General features: G+C 44.8%; 1 protein-coding gene across 1 annotated transcript in view; it reads left to right on the forward strand.

Moving 5' to 3' along the window:
- The first annotated feature begins 1,157 nt into the window (after positions 1 to 1,157).
- Positions 1,158 to 17,926, forward strand: part of LOC139265117 (dolichyl-diphosphooligosaccharide--protein glycosyltransferase subunit MAGT1-like) — a 55,670-nt gene continuing 38,901 nt past the window's right edge. Inside the window, exons 1-2 of the mRNA XM_070882023.1 lie at positions 1,158 to 1,304; positions 17,689 to 17,858. Coding sequence (XP_070738124.1) covers positions 1,221 to 1,304; positions 17,689 to 17,858 — 254 coding nt within the window. The 5' untranslated portion in view covers positions 1,158 to 1,220. The remainder of the gene's footprint in view (positions 1,305 to 17,688; positions 17,859 to 17,926) is intronic.

Raw genomic sequence — 17,926 nt, forward strand, 5'->3', positions numbered from 1 at the left:
CAAGGAGATGGTCGCTTTTGCTGCCTGCCTGTCTGTCTTGTGCATGCCCGGGTGGCCCTGAAGGAGCACACAGTATCCACCAGCACGCTTGAGGCCTTCCACAAGTGCATAGTGAATAATAGTAATATTATTATTCTAAGTTTTATGCATTTCCTTTCATTCTGTGGTTAAGTTCTTCAAAAGTTAAGCCCCTTTAAAAGGTTTTCAGTTGGTATTTCTTTATGGATTACTTTAGAAAATACCAAGGAAGCACCAGACCTTGGCTGAAACCCACATCCATGCCTTTGTTATTTCAAGACTTGAGTTTCCAATGCTCTCCTAGCCAGCCTCCTATATTACACCATAAACTTGAGCTTATCTAAAACTCTGCTGCCTGTATGCTAACTCACACCAAGTCATCCATCACCCCTGGGCTTGCTGACCTACATTGGCTCCTGGTCCAGCAATGCCTCAATTTTAAAATTCACATCCTTGTTTTCAAATCCTTCCATGGCTTTGCCCCTCCCTATCTTTGTAACCTCCTCCAGCCCTACAACCGTCCAAGATATCTGCGCTCTTCCAATCTTGCACATTCCTGATTTTAATTGTTCCACCACTGGCGGCCGTGTCTTCAGTTGCCTCGGCCCTAAGCTCTGGAATCCCCTCCCTAAACCTCAGTCTTTCTCTCCTCCTTTAAGACATTCCTGGAAACTCACCTCTTTGACTAAGCTTTTGGACATCTGCCCTAATATCTCCTTATGTGGCTTGGTGTCAAATTTTGTTTGATAACGCTCCTGTGAAGATCCTTGGATCGTTTTACTACATTAAGGACAGTCGAAGGGCCGAATGGCCCACTCCTGCGCCTACTTTCAATGTTTCTATGAGATGTGAGTTCTGACGAAAGGTCATCGACGTAAAACGTTAACTCTGTCTCTATCTCTCCACAGATGCTGCCTGACCTGCTGAGTATATTCAGCATTTTCTATTTTTACTTCAGATTGTTTTATAAAAGTGCAAAGCTGTTGTGCTGGTGATGATGCTTTGCAGGGACTTGGGAGCGTTGACCCTCTCAACCGCAGCTAAGGAGCAGCCAATCACAAACCTTGAATGGAGAGGACCAATGGAAGGGCTAGCCGCTGGAGCCAATCACGAGATGCCATGGCAGGGTTCGCTCACGCCGCTGCGTGCGTCTGACGTCGCGCTGTTAGCGCCGCTGTGTGCAAGCCGGTCGGGAGGCGAGAATGGCAGCGGCTCGCTTGCTGGCGGCGTTTCTCCTGCTGATTGTGTGCTGCGGAATCCCGTCTGACGGACAGAAGAAGAAAGAGGTTTGAAGGGGGCCATTTCATTCATTTATTGATTAAAATGAGCGTGTATCGTGTCCGGGAGCGTGTCGGCGCCGGCAGGGCCGAGTGCTGGCAGCAGCGGCGTCTCCCACTGAAAACCCTTCGTGCAACCTTTCAAGTACCTCCCCAATTAAAGCCTGTTCTCTCCTGAAGTGCGGCACCTTATCAAAGTGTGCACAGCGGCAACATTTCTCCTTTGGTGGTTTTTTTTAATCGTTTCCCCAAGCAGCCAGCACCACAACTGGGAGAATCCATTTTGCTTAAGATTTAACCAGGAAGAGATCTTTAGCAGAGTTGCAGCTTTTCGAAAGAACAGTAACTAAGACCCCGTTTTAAGAATGAGATTTTTCTGTTTTTTGACTCCCTGCACTGAACAACTATTCAACATTAAATACCATTCAGTTAGGGAAGCAGTTGGAGCTTAAAATCAACTTCCTTTTTTTTAATGACACCTACGAAATTGCTATATTGTGTTCAAACTAATAATACCGCACCAAGTAATGGCAGAACTGACATTCAGACTTGGTACCCAGACATTTGCACTAAAGAGAAAGTATTTTTCATTGTTTTTCTGCTGCAGTATTAATCCAGCTAGAAATGATGGCAGTTAGTCTTTTAGCAGAGAGCGATTAAAATAAGTGGGTTGTCATTGTCTGGGTTTTAATTCCTTTAGCTGATGTGGAGTTGTAAGTGAAGAGAAAATGGGGCAGGTTTTGCGGTGGGTAATACGGCATACTCTGAGAGTACTCCATCATACCGCCTTTGAAATTGACCGCGTGTTCAGCACGTGCTAAATCCTGAACTCGAGATCTGTCAAGGTACGCCTTGACAGATGATCTGCACCGATGGGGAAATACTCATTGCTGGCGCAGAGTTGGGCTAATTGCCCACCAACTGCACAGCAATTTGAGCAGGGGGAGGCATTCAAGGAAGAGATCCAGAGGGTTCCGAACAAGTATGTTCCCTTAAAGAAAAAGGGTGGGACTGACAAATCTAGAGCCCCCTGGATGTCAAGGGGCATATAGCGTAGGATAAAGAGAAAAAGGGCGGCTTATGACATACCGAGGGCTCAATACTGTAGAGACCCGAGAGGAATATAGAAAGTGCATGGGTGAAATCAAAAAGGAAATTAGGAAAGCAAAGCGAGAGCATCCAAAAAATTTTGGGCAAGTAAAATCAAGGAAAACCCAAGGATGTTTTATAAATACATTAAGAACAAAAGGATAACAAAAGAAAGAATGGTGCCTATTAGAGACCATAAAGGTAATCTGTGTGTGGAGGTGGAAGACGTGGGTATGGTTCTTAATGAATTGTTTCTGTTTTCACAAAAGAGGGGCGATGCAGACATTGCAATCAGGGAGGAGTAGTATGAAATATTAGATTAAATAAACATAGTGAGAGAGGAAGTATTAAGGGGTTTCGTAGCTTTGAAAGTGGATAAATCCCCAGGCCTGGATGAAATGTATCCCAGGTTGTTAAGAGAAGCAAAAGAGTTTCTATAGCTATATAAAAAGGAAAAGAGTGGCAAAAGTAAGGTTGGTCCCTTAGATGACGAGACTGGGGAATTAGTAATGAGGAACATGGAGATGGCAGAAACTCTGAACAAACATTTTATATCAGTCTTTACGGTAGAGGACACTAACAATATTCCAACAGTGGATAGTCAAGGGGCTATGGGGGGGAGGAACTTAACACAATCACAATCACTAAAGAAGTGGTACTCGGGTAAGATAATGGGACTAAAGGCAGATAAATCCCCTGGACCTGATGGCTTGCATCCTAGGGCCTTAAGAGAAGCAGCGGCAGGGATTGTGGATGCATTGGTTGTAATTTACCAAAATTCCCTGGATTCTGGGGAGGTCCCAGCAGATTGGAAAACTGCAAATGTAATGACCCTATTTAAAAAAGGAGGCAGAGAAAAAGCAGGAAGCTATAGACCAGTTAGCCTAACATCTGTGGTTGGGAAAATGTTGGAGTCCATTATTAAAGAAGCAGTAGCAGGACATTTGGAAAAGCAAAATTCGGCCAGGCAGAGTCAGCATGGATTTATGAAGGGGAAGTCATGTTTGACAAATTTGCTGGAGTTCTTCGAGAATGTAACCAACAGGGTGACTAAAGGGGAACCAGCTGATGTGGTGTATTTGGACTTCCAGAAGGCATTTGGCAAGATGCCACATAAAAGGTTGCTGCACAAGATAAAAGTTCACAGGGTTGGGGGTAATATATTAGCATGGATAGAGGATTGGCTAACTAACAGAAAACAGAGTCGGGATAAATGATTCATTCTCTGGTTGGCAACCAGTAATTAGTGGGGTGCCACAGGGATCAGTGCTGGGACCCCAACTATTTACAATCTACATTAACGACTTGGAAGAAGGGATTGAGTGTAACGTAGCCAACTTTGTTGACGATACAAAGATGGGAGGAAAAGCAATGTGTGAGGAGCACACAAAATCTGCAAAAGGACATAGACAGGCTAAGTGAGTGGGCAAAAATTTGGCAGATGGTGTATAATGTTGGAAAGTGTGAGGTCATGCACTTTGGCAAAAAAAAATCAAAGAGCAAGTTATTATTTAAATGGAGAAAGATTGCAAAGTGCCACAGTACAGCGGAACCTGGGGGTACTTGTGCATGGAACGCAAAAGGATAGTATGCAGGTACAGCAAGTGATCAGGAAGGCCAATGGTATCTTAGCCTTTATTGCAAAGGAGATGGAGTATAAAAGCAGAGAAGTCTTGCTACAACTATATAAGGTATTGGTGAGGCCACACCTGGAATACGGTGTGCAGTTTTGGTTTCCATATTTACAAAAGGATATACTTGCTTTGGAGGCAGTTCAGAGAAGGTTCACTAGGTTGATTCCGGGGATGAGGCGGCTTGATAAGGTGGATGCGGAGAGGATGTTTCCACTGATGGGGGAGACTAGAGCTAGAGAGCACAATCTTAGAATAAGGGGCTGCCCATTTAAAACAAGAGATGAAGCGATATTTCTTCTGAGAGTTGTAAATCTGTGGAATTTGCTGCCTCAGAGAGCTGTGGAAGCTGGGACATTTAAGACAGAATTTAAGACAGAAATAGACAGTTTCTTAAATGATAAGGGGTTATGGGGAGCAGGTGTGGAAGTGGAGCTGAGTCCATGATCAGATCAGCCATGATATTGAATAGCGGAGCAAGCTCGAGGGGCCGTATGGCCTACTCCTGTTCCTAGTTCTTCAGAGGAAATAGCAGAGGCTTTGACCATTTTCCAATCCTCTCTGGCTACAGGTGTGGTGTTGGAGCATGGCTAACGTTCTGCCTTTGTTTAAAAAGGGAGAGACCGAGTAATTACGGGCCAGTCAGCCTAACCTCGGTGGTGGGAAAATTATTGGAAAAAATTCTGAGGACAGGATAAATCTTCATTTAGAAAGACACGGATTAATCAAGGACAGTCAGCATGGATTTGATATGGGAAGGTCGTGTCTGACTAACTTGATTGAAAGTTTTGAAGAAGTAAAAAAAGAGGGTCGATGAGGATAGTGCGTTTGATGTAGTGTATATGGATGTTAGCAAGGCTTTTGATAAGGACTCGCATGGCAGAAAGTAAAAGCGCATGGGATACAGGGCAAAGTGGCAAGTTGGAAACAAAATTGGCTCAGAGGCAGGAAGCAAAGGATAATGGTTGATGGGTATTTTGTGACTGGAAGGCTATTTCGAGTTGGGTCCCTTAGGGCTCAGTACTAGGTCCCTTGCTTTTTGTGGTGCATATCAATGATTTAGACTAGATTGTAGGGGGTATGATTAAGATGTTTGCAGATGATACAAAAATTGGCTGTATGGTTGATAATGAAGAAGAAAGCTGTAGACTTCAAGAATATATCAATGAACTGGTCAGGTAGGCAGAACAGTGGCAAATGGAATTCAATCCGGAGAAGTGTGAGGTAAGGCTTTTGGGGAGGGCTAACCAGATAAGAGAATACACATTAAATGGTAGGACACTGAGACATGTAGAGGAACAACGGGAGCTTGGAGTGCATGTCCACAGATCCCTGAAGATGATAGGCCAGGTAGATAAGGTGGTTAAGAAGGCATACGGAATACTTGCCTTTATTAGCCGAGGCATAGAATACAAGAGCAGGGAGGTTATGCTTGAACTGTATAATACACTGGTTAGGCCACAGTTAGCGTACTGCGTGCAGTTCTGGTCACCACATTACAGGAAAGATGAGATTGCACGGGACGGTACAGGGGAGATACATGAGGATATTGCCTGGACTGGAGAATTTTAGCTATGATGGAAGATTGAATAGGCTGGGATTGTTTTCTTTGGTACAGAGGAGGCTGAGGGGAGACCTCATTTAAGGTGTATCAAATTGAGGGGTTTAGATAGAGTGGATAGGAAGGACTTATTTCCTTTAGCAGAGGGGTCAACATCCAGGGGGCATAGATGTAAAGTAGAAGGTTTAGAGGTGATTTGAGGAGACATTTTTTCACCCAGAGGGTGGTGGGGGTCTGGAACTCACTGCCTGAAAGAGTGGTAGAGGCAGAAACTCTCAGCACATTTAAAAAGTACTTGGATGGGCACTTGAAGTGCCATAACCTACAAGGCTATGGGATTAGGCTGGATAGCTCTTTGTCAGCCGGCCTGGACACGATGGGCCGAAATGGCGTCCTTCCGTGCTGTAAGTTTCTATGACTATGAATATCAGAAATAGATTAGCAACCGCAAAAGGTGCGCTCCAGACCTCCATGATGCAATGCGCTGTGCACAGCTCTGGAGCGCCGAACAGCAAGTCTACATGTGGGGCCCTGCACGAGGCAAGTTTGTATTCTTTTCGGAGGTAGTCAGCGTATCTGTACCTACGCCGCTGACCGCAATTATTGGGCCATTATCTCTGGCTGAGAGGAGAGAAGTTACCTCATAAGAAGTGACAATTATTTCACAGATGAGATGTGTAGGAAGAGAATAACTAATGTGATGTTGATGAGATCTAGCCTGTCAGGTTTGAATAATAAGTAGAAAGCTAGATTGATATTGAGGGTTAGAGAAATTTGAGTTTTTATAAATCTGAAGATTTTCTGCACCACAGGAAGCACTTAATCAGTGTCTTTCATGGCCTCAGGACGTCCCAAAGTGCTTTACAGCCAATTAAGTATTTTTGAAGTGTAGTCACTTGTAATGTAGGAAACACAGCAGCTGGATGTTGAGGATATAACGAGCATGGTGGATAGAGGTGTACCGATGGATGTGGTGTATTTGGATTTCCAAAAGGCATTCGATAAGGTGCCACACAAAAGGTTACTGCAGAAGATAAAGGTACGCGGAGTCAGCGGAAATGTATTAGCATGGATAGAGAATTGGCTGGCTAACAGAAAGCAGAGAGTTGGGATAAATGGGTCCTTTTCGGGTTGGAAATCGGTGGTTAGTGGTGTGCCACAGGGATCGTTGCTGGGACCACAACTGTTTACAATATACATAGATGACCTGGAAGAGGGGACAGAGTGTAGTGTAACAAAATTTGCAGATGACACAAAGATTAGTGGGAAAGTGGGTTGTGTAGAGGACACAGAGAGGCTACAAAGAGATTTAGATAGGTTAAGCGAATGGGCTAAGGTTTGGCAGATGGAATACAATGTCGGAAAATGTGAGGTCATTCACCTTGGGGGGAAAAAAAAACAGTAAAAGGGAATATTATTTGAATGGGGAGAAATTACAACATGCTGCGGTGCAGAGGGACCTGGGGGTCCTTGTGCATGAAACTCTTTTTGGAGTTTACCTGCAAAACATAAACATTAAAACCATGCCACCCGCCTGGGTGACACAGCAGACATTTTCAAGGCCCCTTTTTTTTTTTTTTCTTTTTTTTGGGGCGCTAAAATCAAATTTTTCCAGTGCCCCCTATAAAAGGGGAGGGGGACACTAAAAGCACCGGCAATGAAAACAAATTAAACTTTAAAACGTAAAATCAAATTAAAATTTGGTTGCCAGGCGTGATTCCTTGTGCATGAAACTCTTTTGAGTTTACCTGCAAAACATAAAACATTAAGACCATGCCACCCGACCTGGGTGACACAGCAGACATTTTCAAGGCCCCTTTTTTTTTTAAATTATTTTTTTGGTTTTTTTTTGGGGCGCTAAAATCAAATTTTCCCAGTGCCCCCTATAAAAGGGGAGGGGGACACTAAAAGCACCGGCAATTAAAACAAATTAAACTTTAAAACGTAAAATCAAATTAAAATTTGGTTGCCGGGCGTGATGATGCACTCCAGTCCCTCCGGTGCCCACCTCTCGATCCTTGTGCATGAATCCCAAAAAAAGTTAGTTTGCAGGTGCAGCAGGTAATCAGGAAGGCGAATGGAATGTTGGCCTTCATTGCGAGAGGGATGGAGTACAAAAGCAGGGAGGTCCTGCTGCAACTGTATAGGGTATTGGTGAGGCCGCACCTGGAGTACTGCGTGCATTTTTGGTCACCTTACTTAAGGAAGGATATACTAGCTTTGGAGGGGGTACAGAGACGATTCACGAGGCTGATTCCGGAGATGAGGGGGTTACCTTATGATGATAGATTGAGTAGACTGGGTCTTTACTCATTAGAGTTCAGAAGGATGAGGGGTGATCTTATAGAAACATTTAAAATAATGAAAGGGATAGATAAGATAGAGGCAGAGAGGTTGTTTCCACTAGTCGGGGAGACTAGAACTAGGGGGCACAGCCTCAAAATACGGGGGAGCCAATTTAAAACCGAGTTGAGAAGGAATTTCTTCTCCCAGAGGGTTGTGAATCTGCAGAATTCTCTGCCCAGGGAAGCAGTTGAGGCTAGCTCATTGAATGTATTCAAATCACAGATAGATACATTTTTAAACCAAAAAGGAAATTAAGGGTTATGGGGAGCGGGCGGGTAAGTGGAGCTGAGTCCACGGCCAGATCAGCCATGATCTTTTTGAATGGCGGAGCAGGCTCGAGGGGCTAGATGGCCTACACCTGTTCCTAATTCTTATGTTCTTATGTAAAATACGCACAGCAAGCTCCCACAAACAGCAATGAGGTAATGACCAGATAATATGTTTGTGATATTAGTCGAGGGTTAAATATTGGCAGAGAGAACTCCTCTGCTCTTCGAAATAATGCCATGGGAATTTTTACATCCAACAGAGAGGGCAGACGGGTCCTCGATTTAACATCTCATCCAACACTGGTGAATAAATTGGGAGAATATATTGCTGTGGAAATTGCTGATGGTTATTTTATTAACTGCAGAAGATATTTGCAGCTGTTGTTAAAATGCAGAGATATTAAACATTCCAATGCAGCAAATGAAGATTGTAACATTTCAGTATGTAAATGTGATTTTTTTTTCTCCCCTCTGAAAGTTACACTAAGGGAAACAGTGCCATCATTACAGAACATGTAAGCTTATTAGTTATAAAAACAGAAATAATGTTCTAGTGAGTCAGCAGATATAGGATCTGATCACCTTGGGAAAATCCAGGGATCCCCATGCAGTCCCCAGGGATCACAGATTAAAAATCTGTCGGGCTGGATTTTCGGCTCATTTGTGCCCCATTTAGCATCTGGGCGGGGCGCAAAAATGATTTCTTTTTTGGCGTGAAACGATGCACACACGATTTTGCGCCCGGGCGGAATTTTTGGCAATGGTTCTGTGGCAGCGCTAAAGCTTAGTGCCCGCCCGCTGTTTTGACCATTTGGATAACGTAAATCATCGTGCATCGCTGCGCTAGCACCCCGGGCGGAACTTTCAAACATATCGCCCGCTTTAGCGTCCACCCGGGAACAAGCCAGCAAATAGCAGTCGGACTCGGCGCACCAGGCACTAACGGCGCCATCTTGAAAACGGAGGAGAAAGTCGGAGTTCTGAGCGATTAAAAGCATTGGGAGCAGAATGCTGCGTTACTGCATACTTTCGATTGTCAAGTTTATGTGAGTTTCTAGTTTGTTTTAAAGGACATTTAAAGACATTTTAAAAGATCAGGGCCATTCTATGTCAGCCATTAATCCTGGCTACTATATTCATACGGCATCGAGCTGGAAGAAGGCTTATCGTTAATCATTTTCAACGTAATCGAAGAGGTCGCAGACGTATGGGGCGGAGGCCTTACCCCCCACGAGTTTACAGGGACCATCGCTCATATCTGCAGCTCTCTGAGGCACAGTGCGTCAGAAGGCTGCACTTCCGAAAAGAGGTGGTCACAGAGCTATGCCAGTTCATACAGGCAGACCTACAGCCTACCAGTGGCAACAAGATTGCACTGCCCATCGAGGTGAAGGTGACTGTGGCACTTGCCTTCTATATGCCTCCGGCTCCTTTCAGACATCAGCGGGGGACATGTGTTCCATCTCGCAGCATGCTGCACATTGCTGCATTCGCCAGGTGACTGATGCATTGTACGCACGCAGGATGGACATAATAAACTTTCCAATGACCAAGGAGACCCAAAGTAAGAAGGCTGTAGGTTTTGGACAATTTGCTGGCTTCCCCAAGGTTCAGGGTGCCATTGACTGTACGCATATCACCCTGCAAACACCTTTACAGAATCCAGAGGTTTATCGAAACCGAAAAGGATTCCACTCCATGAACGTACAAATCGTCTGCGACCATACTCAATGCAGCATGGCAGTCAACGCCCAATATCCAGGGAGCATCCATGATGCTTTCATTTTGCATGAGAGCAGTGTCTCACGCATGTTTCAGTGTCAACCATAAGGCCAGAGCTGGATGCCGGGGGGCGAAGGTTATGGCCTCTCCACCTGGCTCAGGACCCCCCCATCGGAGCCCTCAGACAGAAGCCGAGCATTGCTATAATGAGAGCCATGCAGCCACACGCAACATCGTCGAACAGACACTTGGAGTATTCAAGCAGCGCTTCCGATGCCTGGACCACTCTGGAGGCTGCCTGCAATACTCCCCTCAGCAGGTCTCTGAGTTCATTGTGGCGTGCTGCATGGGACAGGATTTGCCAATGGAGATTGCAGGACCACTTCAGGAGAGAAGGGGGTGGGGTGGGGGGGCGAGGAGGAGGAGGAGGAGCCTGGCGAGGAACCCATGCCACCACAAGCACAGGGGAGGCATTGTGGAAATTTCACCGCTGCAAAAACCTTACGTCAGCAACTTTGCTTGAAGAGTGCACGGCACGTTTCATCGTTGCCTGGATACTCCATCTCACCATGTTGACGATTCCCCCTTTCCTGCAAATGAGACACTACACAAGAATGGTTAAGGTGAACAAAAGAATTTATGAAACATTGTAAACTTTTATAACTTTTAACATAATTTTGAAACTTTAATAAAATAACATAAATTATCTGCATCCAGCAGTGTGATTACTCAACAACAGCAGCAACCCCTGCCCTACTATCTTTACCACCGTTCTCCCACCCCCCCCCCCCCCTTTACCCTTATCCCCCTCCCTTGCCTGCTGCTCCTACCCAAAGTGGCACCAAGATGGCGTCAGTAAGGCTGCCAGAGCGCCGCTGCGTTGGGGGTGGGGGGGGGTGGAGGAGAGACATTGGAAACGGCCGCCTGGGGACGAACTGGATTAGCTCATGGAGTAGAAGGCCTGGCTTCTAACTGGCAAGCCTCTCTATCGCCTTCGACAGTTACAGGTGGTGTGGGTCTGGGTGTGACACTGGAACGCAGAGAGTATGGTGGAAGGGTTTACGGACTTTGCCATCTCACCCGCCGGCGAGATGGCATATGGGATTCAACCCCAGAACTGCATTAACTGCATGCCACTAGTGTCAGGAGCCTCGGAGGTCTCAAACCCCGAGAAAGTTACATCGTCCTCAGACGAGGCGATTGCTGGTGGTAAAAGAGGGGTAGATTGCATCTGCCCCGGAGTGAGCTGATCTCTGAACTCGTCTTCCTCTTCCTCTTCCTCTTCCTCCTCCTCCTCCTCCACACGATGACCTGACATGGAGGGTTGATTTGAGGGATGTTGCGGCTGTGGCTGGTCATTTGGAAGCAGGAAGCAACAGACAAGTGGTTAGCAGTAGGGGAGGGGGCAGGGTGACACGAGGAAGGTCGCATAGCACAGGCTCATTTGAAGGACCGCCGCTACTCCATTATATCTAGTCCAGAGGCACTGCATCACATTGCCCCAACCCGAGTCAAGAAACACTGCTTCATATTGCCCCAACCCTAGTCCACAGACACTGCATCACATTGCCCCAACCCAGCCCAGGGAGTGTGCAGGACTTGCCCTCGTTTCCGAGCGGGGATCAGCGCCCCTAGTGGCAGTTGCCCGACCTGAGACACCGATGGGGCCTGCCACATTCTCGCCAATGTCCGTGAGTGGCAGGGTCTGAGGCACACCGCCGCCTGTCCTCAACTGTTCTCGGCAGTTATGGGACTTCTTTGCCTGCAAAGATGAAAATGGGAATGGTTACCAGAGGGTCTATCTGCTCTTATGGCACACACAGCCACTAAAGCACTTATACCATACTGCCTGATTGTAATAGAGTCCTCTGATTAATGGCCTTGGAAGTTGCACGTGGTTCATCAGGAGGACATCGATGTGAGGAAACATCTTATGAGATCGCAGAAAGCAATCTTAATAAATTGTACAGATTATTCATGGCAAATAGGGTGTCAAACTAAGTCTACCTATGTGTCATGCATTTTAGGAGGCAACCCACAGAGTGCTGATAGGCACCAAAAGCATGAGAACAAATAGCGTGTCAGATTTATAATTGAAGTAATGAAGGAGTACATGAATTAAAATTGTACTCTAATGACCCTCAAAAGATTATTGAACTTTTTTCTGCATTGTTTCCCACTCATGACCACTGGTGTCTGAGGCAGAGACCTTCTCGGCGATTTCCTTCCATATTCAATTAAAAATTGATGACTGGTCTAGATCCACCCTTCCGATGTAATTCCTGCCATCTTCACAGCCCCCACGAGAGCTTAGTTAGCCTCTTATAAGAACATAAGAATTAGGAACAGGAGTAGGCCATCTAGCCCCTCGAGCCTGCTCCGCCATTCAACAAGATCATGGCTGATCTGGCCGTGGACTCAGCTCCACTTACCCACCCGCTCCCCATAACCCTTAATTCCCTTATTAGTTAAAAATCTATCTATCTGTGACTTGAATACATTCAATGAGCTAACCTCAACTGCTTCCTTGGGCAGAGAATTCCACAGATTCACAACCCTCTAGGGAGAAGAAATTCCTTCTCAACTCGGTTTTAAATTGGCTCCCCTGTATTTTGAGGCTGTGCCCCCTCGTTCTAGTCTCCCCGACCAGTGGAAACAACCTCTCTGCCTCTATCTTGTCTATCCCTTTCATTATTTTAAATGTTTCTATAAGATCACCCCTCATCCTTCTGAACTCCAACGAGTAAAGACCCAGTCTACTTGATCTATCATCATAAGGTAACCCCGTCATCTCCGGAATCAGCCTAGTGAATCGTCTCTGTCCCTCCCTCCAAAGCCAGTATATCCTTCCTTAAGTGAGGCGACCAAAACTGTACGCAGTACTCCAGATGCGGCCTCACCAATACCCTGTACAGTTGCAGAAGGACCTCCCTGCTTTTGTACTCCATCCTCTCGCAATGAAGGCCAACATTCCATTCGCCTTCCTGATTACCTGCTGCACCTGCAAACTAACTTTTTAGGATTCTGCTGGGCCCATAACCCAGAGGTCGATGGATCGAAACCATCCTCTGCTAAAGACAACTTACTCAAAAGAGTTTCATGCCCCAGATCGGGGGGGCACGGTTTAATGTTTTTTGTTTACTCCCAAAAAGAGTTTCATGCACAAGGACCCCCAGGTCCCTCTGCACCGCAGCATGTTGTAATTTCTCCCCATTCAAATAGTATTCCCTTTTTTGTTTTATTTCCAAGGTGGATGACCTCACATTTTCCGACATTGTATTCCATCTGCCAAACCTTAGCCCATTCGCTTAACCTATCTAAATCTCTTTGCAGCCTCTCTGTGTCCTCTACACAACCCACTTTCCCACTAATCTTTGTGTCATCTGCAAATTTTGTTACACTACACTCTGTCCCCTCTTCCAGGTCATCTATGTATATTGTAAACAGTTGTGGTCCCAGCACAGATCCCTGTGGCACACCACTAACCACCGATTTCCAACCCGAAAAGGACCCATTTATCCCAACTCTCTGCTTTCTGTTAGCCAGCCAATTCTCTATCCATGCTAATACATTTCCTCTGACCCCGCGTAGCTTTATCTTCTGCAGTCACCTTTTGTGTGGCACCTTATCGAATGCCTTTTGGAAATCCAAATACACCACATCCATCGGTACACCTCTATCCACCATGCTCGTTATATCCTCAAAGAATTTCAGTAAATTAGTTAAACATGATTTCCCCTTAATGAATCCATGCTGCGTCTGCTTGATTTCACTATTCCTATCAAGATGTCCCGCTATTTCTTCCTTAATAATTTCAAGCATTTTCCCCACTACAGATGTTAAACTAACCGGCCTATAGTTACCTGCCTTTTGTCTGCCCCCTTTTGTAAACAGAGGCGTTACATTAGCTGCTTTCCAATCCGCTGGTACCTCCCCAGAGTCTAGAGAATTTTGGTAGATTATAACGAATGCATCTGCTATAACTTTCGCCATCTCTTTTAATACCCTGGATGCATTTTGTCAGGACCAGGGGACTTGTCTACCTTGAGTCCCATTAGCCTGTCCAGCACTACCCCCCTAGTGATGGTGATAGTTGTCTCCAGGTCCTCCCTTCCCACATTCCTGTGACCAGAAATTTCTGGCATGGTTTCTGTGTCTTCCACTGTGAAGACTGAAGCAAAATAATTGTTTCAGGTCTCAGCCATTTCCACATTTCCCATCATTAAATCCCCCTTCTCATCTTCTAAGGGACCAACATTTACTCTTAGCTAAATCGCCTGGCCACTGTCTACAATCCTCCTTCTCCATGATCAAAATCCAATTTAAAAATAGCTGATTCATCCCCGGGTGTACTGCGCATGTGTGCGACCGCACCCTGCATTAGTGTTTGCGATGGGACAGCAGACCAGAAGCGCAGGGGGAAAAAGATTAAAATTTGCACCTGCGCAGAATGACCGGTTTATTCTCTCCCTCCCTCCCCCTCCCGGAATTTTTGGCTCCAGCACACCCATTCTGTGATCCAATGCCGGGATTAGCACCAACATTCCTCGTGAACTTTCATTCAACACTAACTCGGTGCAACATTTTTGATTTCGCCGCAATTTGCGCCCGAAACGGGCGAAATCGCAAAAAGCCGAAAATCCAGCCCATTATGTCACGTATTCCAGCACATACAAGTTGGATTTATCCCAATTCAGTGAATAGTGTTCATGAAGAAACAAGTGTCAAATCTACTCAACGAGAACAACTTGCATTTATATAGCGATTTAATGCATGAAAAACTTTACCCTTAAAATAAAAGCGTTGCAGATCCATTAAGTACGATAGTGAAGCGTATATTTCTAATGTTTCTTCCAGAAGTAGGGAATTACTGCAGTGAGATATGACTGCAGGCTACCATACCAACGACTGTTGTTAAATCTGTTGTGCATGTTGTGGTGCTTTGTGCTCCATTTAACATGCGACTTCCTACTGCATTTCAGGGAGAATGCCCCTATTTTTTTAATAGCTTGGTCTAAGCTGAACGAATAGATAATTGCTTCAGAGCATGTTTAGTCCCACGGGAGTTGAGCCAATTAGATTTTGTTCCATTTTGCTGAGATCCATTCAGGGCTGTAAAGTGAGGTGTACTTATTTCAACAGTGGTATCCAGTCAACTGGCACCAGTTAAGAGTTAGTAATCCAATGATTTCTCTAAATGTCGACCTCTATCAGCCAGGGACTGGCACACTGATTTTTGGACTCTTGAGGGGATAGGGCAGATATGTGGAGTTGAGGTAGAAGATCAAGCATGATTTTGAATGGTGGAGTAGGCTTGAGCAGTTGTAGGGCCTACTCCTGTTCCTATTTATTATTATAGCACAGAGGAACTAAAATTGTGGGAAAAAGGAGAGGGTGAGCAAAAACAATGAGAGTAAGGATTCCTTGCAAGTTGTCCCCTAGTTAGGAAAATAGAAAACGTTTATCTTTATAAATTTCTACTTTGTGATAACTGTACCGCATATACATCCCTCAGTGTTTTTTTACCCTGGTAGTACAGGTTGAGCATCCGGAATCCAGAGTTCCAAAATTCGGAATGTTCTGCAGTCTATACATCGCGCTGTTCTGTGGAGGAGTCGTCCGGAATTCGAAAAATGTTCCGAACTCCGGACATTTTTTAAAACCGATTTACTGCTGCGAGTTGGGCCTAGGGAGGGGGGAAAACACACAAAAAATCCAAAAAATAAAAGTTCACAAAACCCTTACCTACTAAATCGTTGAAAAATAATTTCAAAAAAAAAGAAAAAACTTTAACTTACCTTTTTTTGCAGGTCTTCAACGCAGGTTTTTCCCGCCCGCCGAGCCCGGAACCGCTGACCCCTGAACCGCAGCATCGCTGCCAAACCCGGAAATGCCACCTGCCCCCTCTACCTCCGCTGCCGCCACCGCCCCGGACCCTCCGCCGCCGATCCTTACCTCGGCCCAGGCGTTTCCGGATTCAGGATGTCGGAAAGACGTTCCGAAATACCAGAAATCCGGAATGGCCTTGGTCCCAAGGTTTCCAGATTTCGGACACTCTACCTGTAGTATGATGGGTTTTTCCAACAATCCGGTAGTTTCATGCTCATATACATTGCAATTGCTTTCCATTTTAAGGATATGAAGAGTCACGTGTAACGTCTTTCAGGTGTTCTAAAACCTGTCTTGCTTTAAGTGTGATTCACTCAGCAAAAATTTGTTTATACCAGTGCATAAGTCATATCCTCAGATTTCAGAATCGTTTTCAATGTGTATGAATTTGCAACTTCGGTACTGCTTAATGTGTTCAGCGGAGAGCCCTCTCAATTATTTCAGTGAAGATGATATGTTTAAAGTAAAAGGGTTAATGCCTCCTAAAATAATGGAAAGATACATTATCAGACTGATGCATTGAGTGTTTGTAGACTAGTAACCTCCAGTATAATTCCAGACTTGCATTTTAAGGTAACTAGATAGTTCAAAATTATAGTAAGTCATTTTGGGTCTTTTATAAATCTACATAGAAACTAACAAGCAAAATGCGGAAACAAATTCCACTTAACTTTAAAGTTCTTCTTTTAAAATAACTTTTTTGCCAATCATTTGGTTTCCTGATTCAGCCTTTGAAAATTTAGAATAATTTACCTAGCCAGTTGGGGAATGTGAATTGAGCCCTGAATTTGCGGTCGGAGACTTTCCGCGGGGAAATTCCACCGATCCGCAAATAAAATGCCCGCGTATCTGGTGGTCCGGGAGATACAGAGATTCGCGGTCCTGGGACTCTCCAGGTACCCGCTGGTAGAGGCCCACGTATCTCCGGAGCGCAGACGGTTCGCAAGCACTGCTGGGATCACGTGGGCCAGCCCAACAAATCAAAGAAGGGGATCCCCATTCATGCTTAATAGGGAATTCTGTGTGCAGAAACTTCATAAGCATGAATGGGAATACCCCAAAAAATACATCTACATTTCAAATAAATAAATAAACCATTACATATTTTAAATTCATTAAAATGGCATTTAATTAAGTATTTAAAATGAAAAATTTATTTTTTGAAAATAAATTTACATGTTTTAACGGGGCTAAAAATAAACTTGCTTTATTGCACGGGGTTTTTAATATATAAGTAATTGACAATTTTATCTTTGTTTATTTAAACTCTTAGAAGCAGGCCTTATGCCTGCTTTTATCAGGTGCAAGAATTTCACGGGCATTCACTGTGCAGAAATTGGGCAAATAGCCCAACTCTCTGCCCGTGGATGCCCTTTTCCCGGGGACGTGTGCGATCTGTCAAGAAAATGCTTGACATACCGCAAGTTCCAGGTTTTCATGCATGTGCTTTGTGCACAAAAGCCCAGAACTTGCACAATCCTTGCGGACATGTACACACAAGTAGGGGCTGCAAATTATGGCCAGAGTGTCCCCTTGTATATACTTGAGGACAATCAGTGCTTATACTTGACTATACTGCAATGAGTTGCCATCCAGGTTTTGAGATTCTTTTCGTCCTGAACTGTGTTTCAGAGGATATTCTGAATCACCCACAAAATATATAGCCCTACCGATGTGTGCTTCTTGATACTTCTCTCATGCATAAAACTATCAATCTAGTTTATGGTCTTTAATCCTTTGGGAAAGAGATGCCACCACATCCGATTAAAATGCGCCGTTTTATTTGCACTTGCTTTTCAAATTGCTGAAGATTGGCATGCTATTACTGCAACTAGGGCTTTTTGTCACAAGGATTATACATTGACTCTCTCTTTTTGCCTCATTAGACTCTTCTGTCTGAAAAAGTTGGGCAGTTGATGGAATGGGCGAACAGGCGAGCTGTAATTCGGATGAATGGAGATAAGTTCCGTCGATTTGTGAAAGCTCCGCCAAGGAATTACTCCATCGTTGTGATGTTCACTGCCTTGCAGCCACAACGCCAGTGCACTGTTTGCAAGTATATGACTGTACCTTTTTATTGTGCTAAAAGCTTGTGACAGTGTGATACATCAATATGATTTATAT

Source organism: Pristiophorus japonicus, chromosome 6 (assembly GCF_044704955.1).
Source record: "Pristiophorus japonicus isolate sPriJap1 chromosome 6, sPriJap1.hap1, whole genome shotgun sequence".
Classification (NCBI taxonomy): Eukaryota; Metazoa; Chordata; class Chondrichthyes; family Pristiophoridae; genus Pristiophorus; species Pristiophorus japonicus.